General features: G+C 34.8%; 1 protein-coding gene across 2 annotated transcripts in view; it reads left to right on the forward strand.

Moving 5' to 3' along the window:
- The window catches only part of LOC139516018 (caspase-1-like), a 29,227-nt gene extending 15,462 nt beyond the window's left edge, over positions 1-13,765 (forward strand). The window contains exons 2-6 of one of the 2 annotated variants that reach the window (XR_011662899.1): positions 884-944; positions 3,381-3,682; positions 9,247-9,470; positions 10,455-11,398; positions 11,895-13,765. Coding sequence is in view for 1 of the 2 variants with exons in the window: in XM_071305822.1 (XP_071161923.1) it covers positions 884-944; positions 3,381-3,682; positions 9,247-9,470; positions 10,455-10,818; positions 13,243-13,532 (1,241 nt within the window). In the remaining variant the exon portion in view is untranslated. The remainder of the gene's footprint in view (positions 1-883; positions 945-3,380; positions 3,683-9,246; positions 9,471-10,454; positions 11,399-11,894) is intronic. The other variant, XM_071305822.1, reaches the window with a different exon arrangement.
- Positions 13,766-16,991: the final 3,226 nt, after the last annotated feature.

Consider the following 16,991-nt stretch of genomic DNA (forward strand, 5'->3'; position numbering starts at 1 on the left):
ATTTACTAGAATAGCCACGTACATCAATCAACAAATTTTACCACACACGTGAGGTCACACGTTATGAAGTGGTATATATATCATTTAACGTTGTTGTTTACGAAACTCCAGAAGATTCGACTATTTATAGATAAAAGTTGCCTGTGTACCAATATCATGAATATGCATGATTAATGACCAGACAAAATCTAATTGCTAAAATAGAGAGGACAAATCCGATACTCTACGGGATCGAAGGACATTTACTAGGTTTGGATTGTCCTAACTAATCAATAAACTTTGATTATTCACGTCTCGTAATATCTTCCAATCAGGTAGCAAGAAAAATTCACACACTAACTGTCCATCGTTCAATTCTTTCGACTCCTAGGAGTCGATAATGATCATATCATAGGGAACATGTGTAATAAGTTTCAAGTTGATTGGTCTTCAACTTCATCAAAAACTACCTAGACCATAAACTTTAACCTGAAGCGGGACAGACGGACGGACGGACGCACAGACCAGAAAACATAATGCACATAAATGGGGCATTAAAACACATGATTCCAAGACAAATTCAAAAATGGGGAGTCCATTAAAACTTACCGTTAAAATCAAACAATATCAATGAACGGAACAAGTGAAAAACAGGCGCTGTTCAAAATGTCCCTTGAATATTTAAAGCTTATAAAAATGCATAAATAGTAGTTCCCAAGAGTAAAAGGTTAGTTTGTTCCTTAAATTATAATATCAGGCTCTTTCATATCCCACTTCAGCAGTATCATTTACATTGCAAGTCATTGAAGGACTTGGCCAATAAATTAATAATATAACAAGTCTGATTACTAATTCTAAATTTTTTGCTTTTTTCTTTTTTCTTTTTCTATTTTTTTCTTTTTAGAAATCGACTCATCACCTGATGGGATTAAATTGAGACAGAAGATATTAACTGTAATTAAAAGGTATGTAATTTTTTTTTATCTATTTAGCAAGAGTTTTACACCCGAACAATCTGAAAGAGACTTTTGTGTTGTCAACAACAGTATATATTCTTGGCATGCATTCGTCAAGATAGCGATGTCGCTAATGACACAGACACGTCAACCAATTCGTGTTGGCAACTGTGAAAGTTAAACTTTAGGATTTTCATATCCCAGGAATAGATTACCTTAGCCGTATTTGGCACAACTTTTTTGGAATTTTGGGTTCTCAGTGCTCTTCAACTTTGTACTTGTTTGGCTTTATAACTATTTTGATCTGAGCGTCACTGATGAGTCTTATGAAGACGAAATGCGCGTCTGGCGTATTAAATTATAATCCTGGTACCTTTGATAACCAATCAAAGATATCTGTCATTTTCATCAGAAAGTATGTTTATATAATGTTGCAGTTGGTTTATAAAAATGTGATAAAGTTCAGAATAGAGTTAAATAAGGAACTGAATTGGAGTTGGGAATGTGGCAAAGGCACAACAACCCCACAAAAGAGTAAAAAACATCTCTAGACCATTAATTGGTCTTCAACACAGCGAGAAAATCCCGCACCAGGACTTCAGCTAACCACTAAACAAAAATGTGAACTTCACTGGAGACCACATCTAACCTCTCATCAAATCTGTCAGAATCTGTCAGGAATACTGTTCTAGAACAGTATGTAGAACTGTCATCCTGACACCTTTTAGACAGTTATAGCTAGAACAGTTCAAACCTAGAACTAATTTGGTCAATCCTGACAGTTCTACCCTAGAACAGTTTTAAACAGTTCCACCTGGAATTGACCAAACCTTTTGTCAGTTCTACGGCTAGTATTGATTTAGTCAGTTCTGTCCATAGAAAAGTTTTACGAACTCTTTGTCTTAAATATAAATATGTCAAAAGAATATAATATACATATATATTTAAAAAATCAACGAAAATAATAACACTGAATGGTGACCAGTGAGATGCAGTGACGTCATTTAGAACTGTTCTACAATCCTGACAGGTTTGGTCAGTTCTACGACTAGAACAGTTTTAGACAGTTCTGTTAACAGTTCTATGGTTAGAACTGTTCTCGGGGAGTGTAGAACAGTTCTAGGACAGATAATTCTTACAATTGTAATGAGAGGTTAGAAGTGATCTCCACTGTAGTTCAGTAAAACTGAACAAAGGCCATAGGGTACTGACTCGGGTGGGTACATCCGTCTGGGATTTTGAAGTAGCGGATAATAATTGGTCTAGATCTTCAATGAACTATGCAAATCTTGAGAGTAGTATGTAATTTAGACTTTTAATGTTAATATGTAATATTATGTGTTTCATCATATTTACGGCTATATTTAGAAAGGACACAATATTTCTGTTTGATTCATTTTGTCACTTTTGTCAAATAAGGGAATATAACTCATACATAAGGGGAGATAACTCAGTTAAAATAATTCTATAATAGAAAGTGAATTTACCTTATTTAATCACAGGCGTTTGGGTATATGATGCAGATTTTTTTTTGCTTTTTTTTTTTGCTGATTAAAATATTCAATTTTCTATATCTATAATACATATCTATCACTTCTGTGCATGTCTCACCTACTTCTGCAAAAAAAAAAAATCCAAAAAAAAAATCTGCATCATATACCCAAGCGCCTGTGGCAAGAAAACGTGTGGTGACCTCATTTTTTTTCTAATCTGAAAGTATGTTATAATAGCTATCTTCTCACGTTTCATCTTTAAATTATATAGTGTAGTATCCTTTTTAATATCACACAAAAAATTAGATTTTCCATGCAGAATCTATACCGTGTGAAAATCTGACACTTATACACAACCTGCAGCGTGAAACCATACTTTTTATTATAATTTAAAAAAAAAAACTCATTTTGACAAGTTATTAAAAATATTATGAATTATAATTAAGACTCCCAAGCCACCATAAGTGAGATCATTCTCACGTTTGAATTGTGTCAAGATTTTCCATACCATGCAGAACTTTCTTTAGACATTGGTAACTTATTTGTACTTTTATTTCTTATAATATGATTTTCTGTCTTAAGTTCCTATATGCCAATTCTGACATATGTATAAAAAGTGAAACAACGCCAACTGCATTTGATGTATTTATATAACATATAATTAGATTGTCACAGTTTGTTCTTTTACTTGTATTTTTTTTTTAATGAAATATGTTTTCCAATTTAATAAAGTTTCTATGTACAAACACATAAAATCTTGCATCGATTGCTTTAAAATATGATTTCTTGTGTAACTTAAAATCATGAAAATGCAAAAGACAGGAAAGGTAAAAGTATGGTGCAAAATTATTAAATGAATACTGGCAAAAAGAAATATGTTACTCAGACGTTGCATGGAAAGTGTTATTGGATTGTAGATTTAATCTAATTCATTTTAGTATATCCATTTTAGAATAAGAATAAATAGGAAGTTTCGAAATGGTAAAACTGTTAAAGGAAGACAAATAGAAGCAGAAACGAATTCAACAGAAGACCAGGAATTCCAACCCGTTCTAGAATCAAATGGTTACAATCTGAGTTGGAGAAAGCCAGGCCTTGCAGTTTTCATCATTAATTCAAGGTTTGAACATCAACCGTACAGGCCATTTGCAGAAACAGACTGTCATTATATGGTAAAACTATTTAAACATTTAGGCTTTGAAGTACGTCTTCTGAAAGACCTGAAAGGACAGGACTTGTGGAGAGAGCTGATAGGTGAGTAAAATTTATATTCAACCAATTGCTAAGTAAAACAGAAAACTTTAAATGATACACACAAATATATATACATATCTTTAATAGTTATCCCACAAGGACACGGTATGTCAGTGTAAGATCACCCGATGTCCAGAGCCCAGAGGGTGATCTAACACTGACACACCAAGTCTGTGTGGGATAACTTTTATACATCCCAGCTGTTAAAGATTAGACGAAAAACCATTTAAAATTCATAAAATCGAGTTTAGAACGCCACACAACCATTATAATATACTTAATATATTACCATTATGATGTATTCCCTTTATGACCCCCGAACACGATGATTAGATATCAAACAATGTCAACTCGCCCCACTTGCCAATCGGCCCACACTATATCGCCACTTTGTAAAAAAATCGCCCCACTCTTGTTTACCGACTCGCCCCCACTTTTGAAAAAGAGTAAAATCAAACTGAACAATCAGTCTGACGACTCACTTATTAACGAAAAAGGTTTAAACCCCACTGAATAAAGGTCTCCCAAATCGCCCCACTTATAAAAAGATCTTGCTTCCTTTAAGTATGTTAATTTACTGTAAGGTTGTATCTAGTCATCCTGGTGTAGTGGTAAGTGTCGTGGCTTGATATGCTTAAGGTCTTGAGTACGAAACCCAGCATATACACTGGATTTTTTCAACGTGAATTTTGATAGATAGTCTTTTCCGTATATGTATGTCTTTCCACTTACCGTGGAAAGACCTTTTGTTTTTCTACTGATTATTAGGTCTTTCCGCTTTTCGTTGAAAACCCTTTTGTTTTTCTTGTGATTATTTTTTTTCTTCTGCCGTTTGAGATGCTTTTTTGTCTTATCAAATGGATTTTTGGCCAATGATGTTGTACAGTAATGGGTGTTTCAAAACTCACCCTGTGTGACCGAACACTTATTCGTATAGGAGTTATCTCCCCTCGCCCCCCTTTTTCTTGTTATCGCTATATCTCTAAAACAGTAAAAGATTGGCGTTAATATAGAGTCACTGATAAGGTCTTTGCATTGGAACTAAACACATTTATTCTAAAAACAGTTGTTGGCATGACACGGGTTATGTTCTTCTCATATATGTTATGATGGTATGATACTAAACCCCTAACGGGAAGGATTGTGCCTGATGTTCATATGAAGAAATCATAATCTTTCAGTCAGTTTAATTGAAGTCTGGAGCTGGCATGTCAGTTAACTGCTAGTAGTCTGTTGTTATTTATGTATTATTGTCATTTTGTTTATTTTCTTTGGTTACATCTTTTGACATCAGACTCGGACTTCTCTTGAACTGAATTTTAATGTGCGTATTGTTATGCGTTTACTTTTCTACATTGGTTAGAGGTATAGGGGGAGGGTTGAGATCTCACAAACATGTTTAACCCCGCCGCATTTTTGCGCCTGTCCCAAGTCAGGAGCCTCTGGCCTTTGTTAGTCTTGTATTATTTTAATTTTAGTTTCTTGTGTACAATTTGGAAATTAGTATGGCGTTCATTATCACTGGACTAGTATATATTTGTTTAGGGGCCAGCTGAGGGACGCTACCGGGTGCGGGAATTTCTCGCTACATTGGAGAACTGTTGGTGACCCTCTGCTGTTGTTTTTTATTTGGTCGGGTTGTTGTCTCTTTGACACATTCCCCATTTCCATTCTCAATTTTATTTAGCAAACTGTTTTCATCAAATTGTTTGTCTACTCTAAAGAAAGATTTGGTTAATTTTGACTTGAGTGATCGGGAGACATCTTATGGGAGTAATCTCCCTTTCAAAATTTAAGATAGGCGATTTGTTGGATAAATTCATACGTTATAAGTCGTAGATGCCTTCAGTCTTTTGATATGAAGTCCTTGGTCCTTTTGTGGGAAATTGAGGTCACGGTCAAAGGTCAAGGTCATGTAATAAATTTTGAATTTTGCTTGTTATCGTTATTCCAAAGAAACTGTGACAGTAAATGATATGATGTGTTTGCCAAATAATTGTTTACAAAAAGGCGCAACTTCAACCTATTCAAGTCGAAGAGTTTTGATTAACCTTTATAGGAGTTTTCTCCCCTTTTGTAATTGAAATCAGTATTTCTCCACAACCATACAAGTGATTGACCTTGGGTCTTTTGATTTGAGATCACTAACCTATGACCTCAAAATTGAGGTCAAGGTCAAAGGTCAATTTGACGTTCTAGATTTTGACCTTTGCTAAAAATTCAAAGTTTATTATAAAACAATCAAATCTTCTGCATCGACCTATTAATCTTTTTCTTACCAGTTTGATTTACCACATTGCATCAACACGGAATGACATTTTCTAACATCGATTTTTTTTAATTTCATTCTTATTATCGAGGTGGAAAGGTCTTCAATTGTTCTCTGAAGAATTGGGTTTTAATTTTATTTTATTTTTCTGCCGTCGGAGATGCTTTTTTGTCTTACAACATATCGAATGGATTTTTGGCCAATGATGTTGTACAGTAATGGGTGTTTCAAAACTCACCCTGTGTGACCGAACACTTATTCTTATAGGAGTTATCTCCCTGCGTCCCCTTTTTCTTGTTATTGCTATATCTCTAAAACAGTAAAAGATTTTAACAAACTGTTTTCACCAAATTTTTTGTCTACCCTAAAGAATGATTTGTATATTTTGACTGGAGTGATCAGAAGACTTCTTATGGGAGTTATTTCCCTTTGAAAATTTAAAATAGGCGATATGTTGGATAAATTCATACGTTATAAGTCGTAGAGGCCTTCAGTCTTTTGATATGAAGTCCTTGGTCCATTTGAAGGAAATTGGGGTCGAGGTCAAAGGTCAAGGTCATGTTATAAATTTTGAATTTTGCTTGTTATCGTTATTCAAAAGAAACTGTTACAGTAAATGATATGTTGTGTTTGCCAAATAACTGTTTACAATAAGCGCAACTTCAACCTATTCAAGTCAAGAGTTTTGAAAAATCCTTATAGGAGTTTCCTCCCCTTATGTATTTGAAATAAATATTTCTCCACAATCATACAAGTGATTGACCTTGGGTCTTTTGATTTGAGATCACTGACCTATGACGTCCAAATTGAGGTCAAGGTCAAATGTCAATTTGACGTTTTAGATTTTGACCTTTGCTAAAAATTCTTTCTGGTTCATTAAATATAAAGTCTTCTGCATAAACCTATTAATCTTAATTTTGTTTTTATATCAGTTTGATTTACCACAAAACATCAACACGGAGTAACATTTTCTCAAATCGTTTTTTTAAATTTCTTTCTTATTATCGAGGTGGATAGACCTTCGATTGTTCTCTGAAGAATTGGTTTATAATTAATTATATTAAAGTTTTATAGTGAATTTGACATTCCCGCCAAAATGTTACAGACAAATGAAAGCATGCATATCAAAGAATCTCAAACTGGGGTGATCTGGTGGGAGTGATCAGCTCAGAATTCAACCCTGTTAGAACAAAGCATCTAGGATGTAACTCGTTAGATAAGGCCTCGGGATTTTTGTTTATACTTGTAGGATTAAACGCTTTTTAAAGGAACTTATTGATGTATATAAAACTCTACCAATTCACCCGCACACAATTATAAGACGCAAGGACTTTCATAATATTTTTATAAGCAGTGGCGGATCCAGAAATTTTCATAAGTGGGGGCCCACTGACTGACCTAAGAGGGGGCCCGCTCCAGTCAAGCTTAAGTGATTTCCTATATAAGTAACCAAATGTTTTCCCAAAAAGGGGGGCCCGGGCCCCCTGCCCCCCTAAATCCGCCTCTGATAAGTGACTTGTATGTTGTGTACAAATTATCATTTTGTACATATCATAATGTGTACAAAAAAAGTACAAATCATAATTTGTGTTTAGACTTTGTACAAATTATAATTTGTATTTAGACTTTGTACAAACTATAATTAGGTCTTTCCACTTTTCGTGGAAAGACCTTTTGTTTTTCTTCTGATTATTTTTTTTTTTTTTTTTTTTTTTTCTTCTTCTGCCGTCTGAGATGCTTTTTTGTCTTACAACATATCGAATGGATTTTTTGGTCAATGATGTTGTACAGTAATGGGGGTTTCAAAACTCACCCGGTGTGACCGATCACTTATTCTTATAGGAGTTATCTCGCCGCGTCCCCTTTTTCTTGTTATCACTATATCTCTAAAACCGTAAAAGATTTTAACAAACTGTTTTCACCAAATTGTTCGTCTACTCTTGAGAATGATTTGGTTTATTTTGACTTCAGTGATCGGAAGACATCTTAAGGGAGTTATTTCCCTTTGAAAATTTAAGATAGGCGATTTGTTGGATCAATTCATACGTTATAAGTCGTAGAGGCCTACAGTCTTTTGATATGAAGTCCTTGGTCCATTTGAAGGAAATTGAAGTCAAGGTCAAAGGTCAAGGTCATGTTCTAAATTTTGAATTTTGCTTGTTATCGTTATACCACAGAAAATGTGACAGTAAATGATATGATGTGTTTGCCAAATAACTGTTTACAATAAGGCGCAACTTCAACCTATTTCAGTCAAAGTGTTTTGGTTAACCCTTATAGGAGTTTTCTCCCCTTATGTATTTCAAATCAGTATTTCTCCACAACCATATAATTGATTGACCTCCGGTCTTCCGTTTTGTGTTCACTGAACTATGACCTTGAAATTGAGATCAAGGTCGAAGGTCAAGGTCATATTATAATTTTTTGAATTTTGCTTGTTATCGTTATTCAAAAGAAACTGTTACAGTAAATGATATGATTTGTTTGCCAAATTGCTGTTTACAAAAAGGAGCAACTTCAATCTATTTCAGTCGAAGCGTTTTGGTTAACCCTTATAGGATTTTTCTCCCCTTATGTATTTGAAATCAGTATTTCTCCACAACCATACAAATGATTGACCTGGGGTCTTTTGATTTGAGATCACTGACATATGACCTTGAAATTGAGGTCAAGGTCAAAGGTCAATTTGACATTCTAGATTTTGACCTTTGCTAAAAATTATTTCAAGTCTTCTGCATATACCTATTAGTCTTATTTTTTATATCAATTTGAAGAACCAAATAACATCAACAAGGAGTGACATTTTCTAACATCGTTTTTTAAATTTCATTCTTATTATCGAGGTGGAAAGACCTTCAATTGTTCTCTGAAGAATTGGTTTTTAATTTGTATTTAGACTTTGTACAAATTGTAATTTGTACAAAAGTGCCTGTACAATTTGTATAAAATTGGACGAACTTGTACAATGATGTATGATATGTATTTTGGTGTGCGATATTAATTCCGGTGAATTGAAAGAGGCGGATTTAGGGGGGTCCGGGCCCGAGCCCCCCTTTTTAGGAAAAAAATGGTTGCTTATATAGGTAATCACTGAAGCGTGACTGGAGAGGGACCCCCTCTTAGGCAGTCAGTGGACTCCAACTTATGAACATTTCTAGATTCGCCATCGAAGATTGTGCAAAGTAGAGATTTCTGGAAGGATTAAAAATGAATTTTCTGAGCGGGAAAAAAATGTGTTAAAAATGGCAATGTGTTCTGGTTTGTGTCACATTAATTTTAAAGTTTTCCATTTTAGCAATACAGACATCGATAACAACTGAATATGACTGTTTTGTTTGTGTTATAAGTTCGCACGGTGCAGAACTACCATTGTCCAGATTTTGGGATTCACAGAGAAAACTTCGTGAGCATGTTATTTATACAAGGGATGGATCTATTCCAACAGATAAAATTCTGAACATTTTTAATGATGAAGGTTGTAAAAATCTTCAAGGAAAACCACGCATATTCTTTATACAGGTAGATATATTAACTGTATGTTTTTTACGTAACCTCAAAGAAACGTTATATTTATAACTATTTTTTTGCACTAAAGCTATATATATATAGAAAAAAACTAGTTTACAAACGTATAACTAATCACAATCTATGGTAGCATTGTTGATATAAAAAAGAAGATGTGATATGATGCCAATGGGACAACTGTCCGCAAGAGACCAAAATAACACAGACATTAACAACTATAAGTCACCGTACGGTCTTCAACAATGGGCAAAGCCCATACAGCATAAGCATCTATAAATGGCCTCGATATGACAAAGTAAAACAATTCAAACGAGAAAACTAACGGCCTTATTTGAACGAAAAACAAGTATGAAACACATAAACAAACGACAACCACTGAAATACAGGCTCCTGCTTAAAGCCATTATACACAAAATATTTTGTTGAGTCTGTCATAATTATTTGCATGTTTGTATGAATGTTAAGTCAGCGTGGCGGGTTGTCTATTGCATATATTTATTAAATTTTGGTTCAGATACTGGTATTTTTGTTTGAATTTTTAAATTTGTTGTGTTTGTGTCTGTGAACATAAATGTTTACAGCGTTTTACTACCAAATGACTGTCAGGTTAACCAAATGTGTATGTTTAGTTTGTCAATATAACGGAACTTCATGGATAAACCACTGCCATACTAGTCTCGATTATCCAGACGCTCCATATGCATAGTTATTGTTGGCTGTAAGAACGAGAACTCTGGTGCATCGAGACTACTGCCATACAAGTTATTCAACAAGCTATGAAACAAGGTTAAACAGGGGAAATCTGTCAGCAGTATGACGGTTGTTATCCATTCGTTCTGTTGGTTGATAAAGTCGAGCGTTTCATTTTGTGAGGGTTGATGGACTTCCCCTTTTTTGATAATCCTCGGAGCTCTCTACTTTTGTTAATACAATTAATTTTCTTAGTTCTACTATTTATTATTGTTTTTTTATTCAAAGGCTTGTAGATGTGTTATGGGAGCAGACGAGGATTTAGATGTCGACAAAGGTGTAGACATTGAAGTTACACGAACTCGCATTCACGAACAAGATTATCCTGTTTTCCATTTTAAAAGAAGAAGTAAATATAATTTTGACAACACAAAAGATGAAGTAAAAAAAGCTAGCAAATCAGATGAAAATGAAAATTGTGATTTCATATTAGACGAGACGTTACTTACTACAAGTAAAGCAGATACGAGAGGAAGACCGGAAGACCATCATAGAAAAGTTAGCAGTGGAAGGTTTCATTCCGCAGAACCAGCTTCATTTTGTTTTATACCATGTCATGAAGATTTTCTTGTTATGTTTTCTAGTGCATCTGGTTAGTACGACAAAAGAACTACTAGTATCATATCGATTAGGAAATTGTAACAGGAATTTGTGTCATCTAGAATTAAGTCGCATTCGAGTAGCATTTGAATTTCTTCATTTTTTAGCTCACCTGGCCCGAAGGGCCAAGTGAGCTTTTCTCATCACTTGGCGTCCGTCGTCGCATTTTTACATTTTGAACTTCTTCTTAAGAACCACTGAATGGATTGAAACCAAACATGGCATGAATGTTTCTTATGAGGTACTGACCAAGTGTTGCTACTTTGTAGCCGATCCATCATCCAAGATGGCCGCCAGCGGGGGACTTAGTTTAACATAGGACCCTTTGGGAAATGCATACAAATGATTTCTTTTAGAGAACCACTGAATGGAATGAAACCAAACATGGCATTAATGTTCTTTATGAGGTACTTACCAAGTGTTGTTACTTTTTAGCCGATCCATCATCCAAGATGGCCGCCAGCGGGGGACTTAGTTTAACATAGGACCCTATGGGAATGCATACAAATGACTTCTTTTAGATAACCACTGAATGGAATGAAACCAAACATGGCATGAATGTTCCTTATAAGGTGTTGACCAAGTGTTGTTACTTTGTAGCCATCCATCATCCAAGATGGCCGTCAGCGGGGGACTTAGTTTAACATAGGACCCTATGGGAAATGCGTACAAATGACTTCTTTTAGAGAACCACTGAATGGAATGAAACCAAACATGGCATGAATGTTCCTTATAAGGTGTTGACCAAGTGTTGTTACTTTGTAGCCATCCATCATCCAAGATGGCCGTCAGCGGGGGACTTAGTTTAACATAGAACCCTAAGGGAAATATATCAAAATGTCTTCTTTTAGAGAACCACTGAATGGAATTAAACCAAACACGGCATGAATGTTCCTTATGAGATGCTGACCAAGTGTTGTTACTTTGTTGCCGATCCATCATCCAAGATGGCCCCAAGCGGGGGACTTAGTTTAACATAGGACCCTATGGGAAATATATCCAAATGTCTTCTTTTAGAGAACCACTGAATGGAATGAAACCAAACATGGCATGAATGTTCCTTATGAGGTGCTGACCAAGTGTTGTTGCCGATCCATCATCCAAGATGGCTGCCAGCAGGGGACTTAGTTTAACATAGGACCCTATGGGAAATGCGTACAAATGACTTCTTTTAGAGAACCACTGAATGGAATGAAACCAAACATGGCATGAATGTTCCTTATAAGGTGTTGACCAAGTGTTGTTACTTTGTAGCCATCCATCATCCAAGATGGCCGTCAGCGGGGGACTTAGTTTAACATAGAACCCTAAGGGAAATATATCAAAATGTCTTCTTTTAGAGAACCACTGAATGGAATTAAACCAAACACGGCATGAATGTTCCTTATGAGATGCTGACCAAGTGTTGTTACTTTGTTGCCGATCCATCATCCAAGATGGCCCCAAGCGGGGGACTTAGTTTAACATAGGACCCTATGGGAAATATATCCAAATGTCTTCTTTTAGAGAACCACTGAATGGAATGAAACCAAACATGGCATGAATGTTCCTTATGAGGTGCTGACCAAGTGTTGTTACTTTGTAGCCGATCCATCATCTAAGATGGCCGCCAGCGGGGACTTAGTTTAACATAGGACCCTATGGGAAATATATCCAAATGTCTTCTTTTAGAGAACCACTAAATGGAATGAAACCAAACATGGCATGCATGTTCCTTATGAGGTGCTGACCAAGTGTTGTTACTTTGTAGCCGTTCAAACATCCAAGATGGCCGCCAGCATGGGGACTTAGTTTAACATAGGACCCTATGGGAAATGCATACAAATTGCTTCTTTTAGAGAACCACTGAATGGAATAAAACAAAACATAGCATGAATGTTCCTTATGAGGTGCTGACCAAGTGTTGTTACTTTGTCGCCATTGCAACATCCAAGATGGCCGCCAGTTGGGGACTAAGTTTAACATAGAACCCTATATGAAATGCATACAAAAGTCTTCTTCTTAAAAACCACTGAATTGAATGAAATCAAACATAGCATGAATGTTCCTTTCCTTATGAGGTGCTGGCCAAGTGTTGTTACTTTTAGCCAAATTTTATATTTTTTTATATGATTTCAGAAACCGAAGTAAAATCAGGTGAGCGATACAGGCTCTTGAGAGCCTCTAGTTTTAATTACTTTTTGATAGGTTTGGTGTCGACTGTTTGAGCGTCAAGTAAAGATTGAATATCTACAAACACATATTAAGTACTGTCGGGTAAACTTGTTTGCTTTATATCGATAATTGGAATTAAAATACAGTTAAAGGTAAATTTTAAATGCATGTGTATACTACTTTTAGTTTTTTAACTGGCTTTTAAACATTATGCCTGCCCTGTTTCGCGACTTAATCAATAAAGTATTCTCTTCTTTTGCAGAACGAATAGCTTGGTCTGACAGTGGAAAAGGTGGTTGGTTAATGTACTGTATCTATAAGGTTTTTAAGGGTCTTTTAAATGCAGAATTTAAAACTGATCTACTATATATCTTGGTAGGAGTTTGTGATAAGATGGCTCGAGGACTGGCAGCAGCGACACCATCCGATCCTCTTCGAAATAGGACAAAATCAGCAGCAACAATCTATCACATGTTGACAAAAGATATTTATTTACAGCCGAAACATGTGATGAAACAGTCAGTTTGTAGTGGACAGTTTGAGGGAAAGTAGACTGATACAAGGACTTTAAAACAACAGAATATAAGAAAATGAATATCTTGTTAAATATGCAAGACACGTGGTTTTATTCCTGTTCGTTTGTTAAAGACCAAAAGATATAAATAAAAGAGGCATAATAACAAATGCAATAAACCCCATGGAAAGTTTAAAACGAGACTGCGCACGCTGCAATATCTCGCCTGCTTTTGTGACCATAAAATTCAAAATATAAAGTTTTACTATAAGTATCAAACAAACTTAACATGATCCAAGAAAATGATTTCAATGTCAGACATACAATCATTCCATACCTAGAATATAGATGACATATTGCTATAGTATACAAGTAAACTTTATATTGGTCAAGGAACCATGAAAATGAGGTCAAGGTCAGGAAAGCACTACCTGACAGATATGAACACCTTACAATCAATCTGTTGATCAAATATAGTTCAACTATTGCATATAATATCTAAGAAGCAAACATAAGCAGGAAAACTTATCATAGTCCAATGAACCATGCAAATGAAGTCAATAGTTATCAAAGGTACCAGGATTATAATTTAGTACGCCAGACGCGTCATATGCACCTTGCTTACAATAAATTCATATTTAGTAGTACTAAATATAATTAACCTATTGTTCAATGTTTAAGAAAAAAACTTACAAAATACAAAAACTTTACATTGAGCAATGAACCGTGAAAATCAGTCCAAGTTCAATTTAAACATGCCAGACTCACTGGTGGTAAGCGGATGGTCGTAACGTATAGAACTTTACGGTTAGCCGAAAATGGGAGATAACTCTAGAGATTAGTTTTTCTTTTCCAATTGTCGTGCATTTGAGCCAAATCGCTTCTCTCATATACATGTTCCAGACCATACGAGTATTTGGACCGTACGCGTACAGTCCGGACCGTATACGTATACTCGTACGGTCCGACCATACGCGTACGGTCGGACCGTATGAGTATACTCGTACGGTCCAGCTGACCATACATGTTTTGGTATCATATGGGTTAAATTAAAAAAAATAAACAATAACCAAAAATTTGTAGCTTTAGTTCTCCAAGATGCTATTTTTACATCAGATGGGTAAGTGAATAAGCGTACAATTGAAATTAAATGTTTGTTTAATTCTATATCTGAATCCCATTGTTGTACTCTCGCTCCAGTTGACACTAACTACCACAAGGAATGTTATGTTTTTTTTTATTAATTTACATTTACATGTTTGCGGTCCATTCATGTTCCTTTGCATATGCATTTTTTTTTTAAAGTTCACAAATATTATAAAACAATTGAATGTCCTTGTACGTTTTGTTTACATACGTTAACCCCAATTTCAATGAGCATACTGGCCTTTAATTAATTACTGACATGCTAATTACAGGAGATTAATAGATTAAACTAGCGTGACCTTTTTAAAAAGTTATAATATTAAGTTTTCATTTCAATATCAATTGAACTTTTTATATTAATTTGAGATATAAGATTTTTTTATCTGTTATTTACATTTGTATCTGATAAACTTGACCATCTTCTTATTATTAGTTGGACCGTACGCGTACGGTCCGACCGTATGCGTATTTTGAAAAAGTACGCATACGGTCCAGACCGTACGCGTACGGTCCAAATACTCATACGGTCTGGAACATACACACTAATCTTGAGTACGTTGATATTGAAATACAATTTGATACTAGTACATAAAATCATTCGAAAAATTCGTAGAATAGTCGTTTAAAAATTCGAGCATGATGGTCGTAACTAAAATAACAAAAAATGTTGAGGACAGTCGTAACGAAACTAACAACTTTAGGTCGCTGTACAAGGTTCAACAATGAGCAAAATCCATATTGCATAGTCAGCTATGAAAGGCCCCGAAATGGTAAATGCAAAACAATTTAAGCGAGAAATATAACGGCCTGATTTATGCACAAAACAATGAATGAAAATATATAATATACAACAAACGACAATCACTGAATTACAGGCACATCAGCTTTTTTAGCCCTCATTCCAATCCAGGTAATTTTTTTAACTTCCAAACATTGTATAGTGGCGGGATCAATATACCGTTATTTAAATATCAGACCGTACTAGTTACCGGAACTTTAGATACATCATTCATGGTACTACATATCTGTAAAACAGGCAAAATATGTACCCAATTTTAGAATTCGTTCATACTTTTTTGTATAATTCAGAATTGTCAGTCAATATGTGTTCTACAAGGATCACCAGTCGTTCACCTTTCATTTGATACCTTAATATCTAAAATGTACTCTACAAATTTTTATATTTTAATTCTACACCTATCCGTAGGAACAATTTTGTTTTAAATATGTACTACTTTCATGTACGTTCTTTTGTCATGGGGTCCGAATTATCAGAGGTTCTATACCTTCTGGTAATCAAGTTACGCACTAACACAAAAGTATTTAAACCATGTTGGAGAAAAAAAACAGAGACATCCTTGCAATCTCTAGTTAAGTCTTACTAATTTTATCGAGACAAACTCAAATGAGCTGTAACTAAATGAAGAGGAAAAGGAAAGAAAAAAGATGCACTCATTCTTCAATAGTCAGACTCTTTTTGGGAGACTTCGTAGCTATAGAAAAGAGCTGTTTTCAATAAGCATTTTTTGTTTGTTCAGTAACAATCTGTCTGGGTGTAATTACTTTAACTGCGTCTTCTGTAGTGTTGACGGTCAATTCTGCATCTTACATTGTAGTGTAGACTGTTTTTCTCCACAGATCCGTTAAATCTGTTGCCATAGTGTGTTGTTGGATTGCTGTTTATTGATGTATTATATCTGCTTTTATACATATTCTATGTTTCATGTGTCAAACAATGGAAGCTATTTACTAAACATTGGAAATATTATCTCAATTTATAGCTGATGCTTATCGTTAAAATAATCTATGTTCCCCCCCCCTTTTTTTTTAAAGCAGTAGCAAAACCAAAAAACAATGCAAAAGAGAAACACAAAAAAGTGTTTTCCAAACATGATACGAAAAAAAACAGCTTCTTCTTTCAGAGATGACCATACTGTGTAATGAGTATAAAACCCTTATATAGTACACAATTTGCAAATTTCCTCATAAAAGGTATTGACAAAAATCTGGATCGTCTATAGATGTATTATATACGTTTGTGCGGTTTTTGGTATTTTCATATTTTTTTAAGTTGTGATCAGTGCAGATTAAAATAGTCCCAAAAAATTATAAACATCGCGATTTTCCTGAAAAAAAGTTTTTTTTTCTGGCAAGAGGACTTAAATGATTTGCAACTAGATATGATAAAAAACAACTTCTCCCTAAGATTCTGAATTAGTGTTAGCCCTGTCCCAAAAGACTTCATTATTTGCTTTAAATTGACAGTTAAGTGATAACAACTCCTAAATAGGTCGTCCAATTTCTCTTAAAATTGTCTAGGACCTAATTTTGCTGAATATGATTGCTTTATA

The sequence above is a fragment of the Mytilus edulis genome, chromosome 3 (assembly GCF_963676685.1).
Source record: "Mytilus edulis chromosome 3, xbMytEdul2.2, whole genome shotgun sequence".
Taxonomy (NCBI): Eukaryota; Metazoa; Mollusca; class Bivalvia; order Mytilida; family Mytilidae; genus Mytilus; species Mytilus edulis.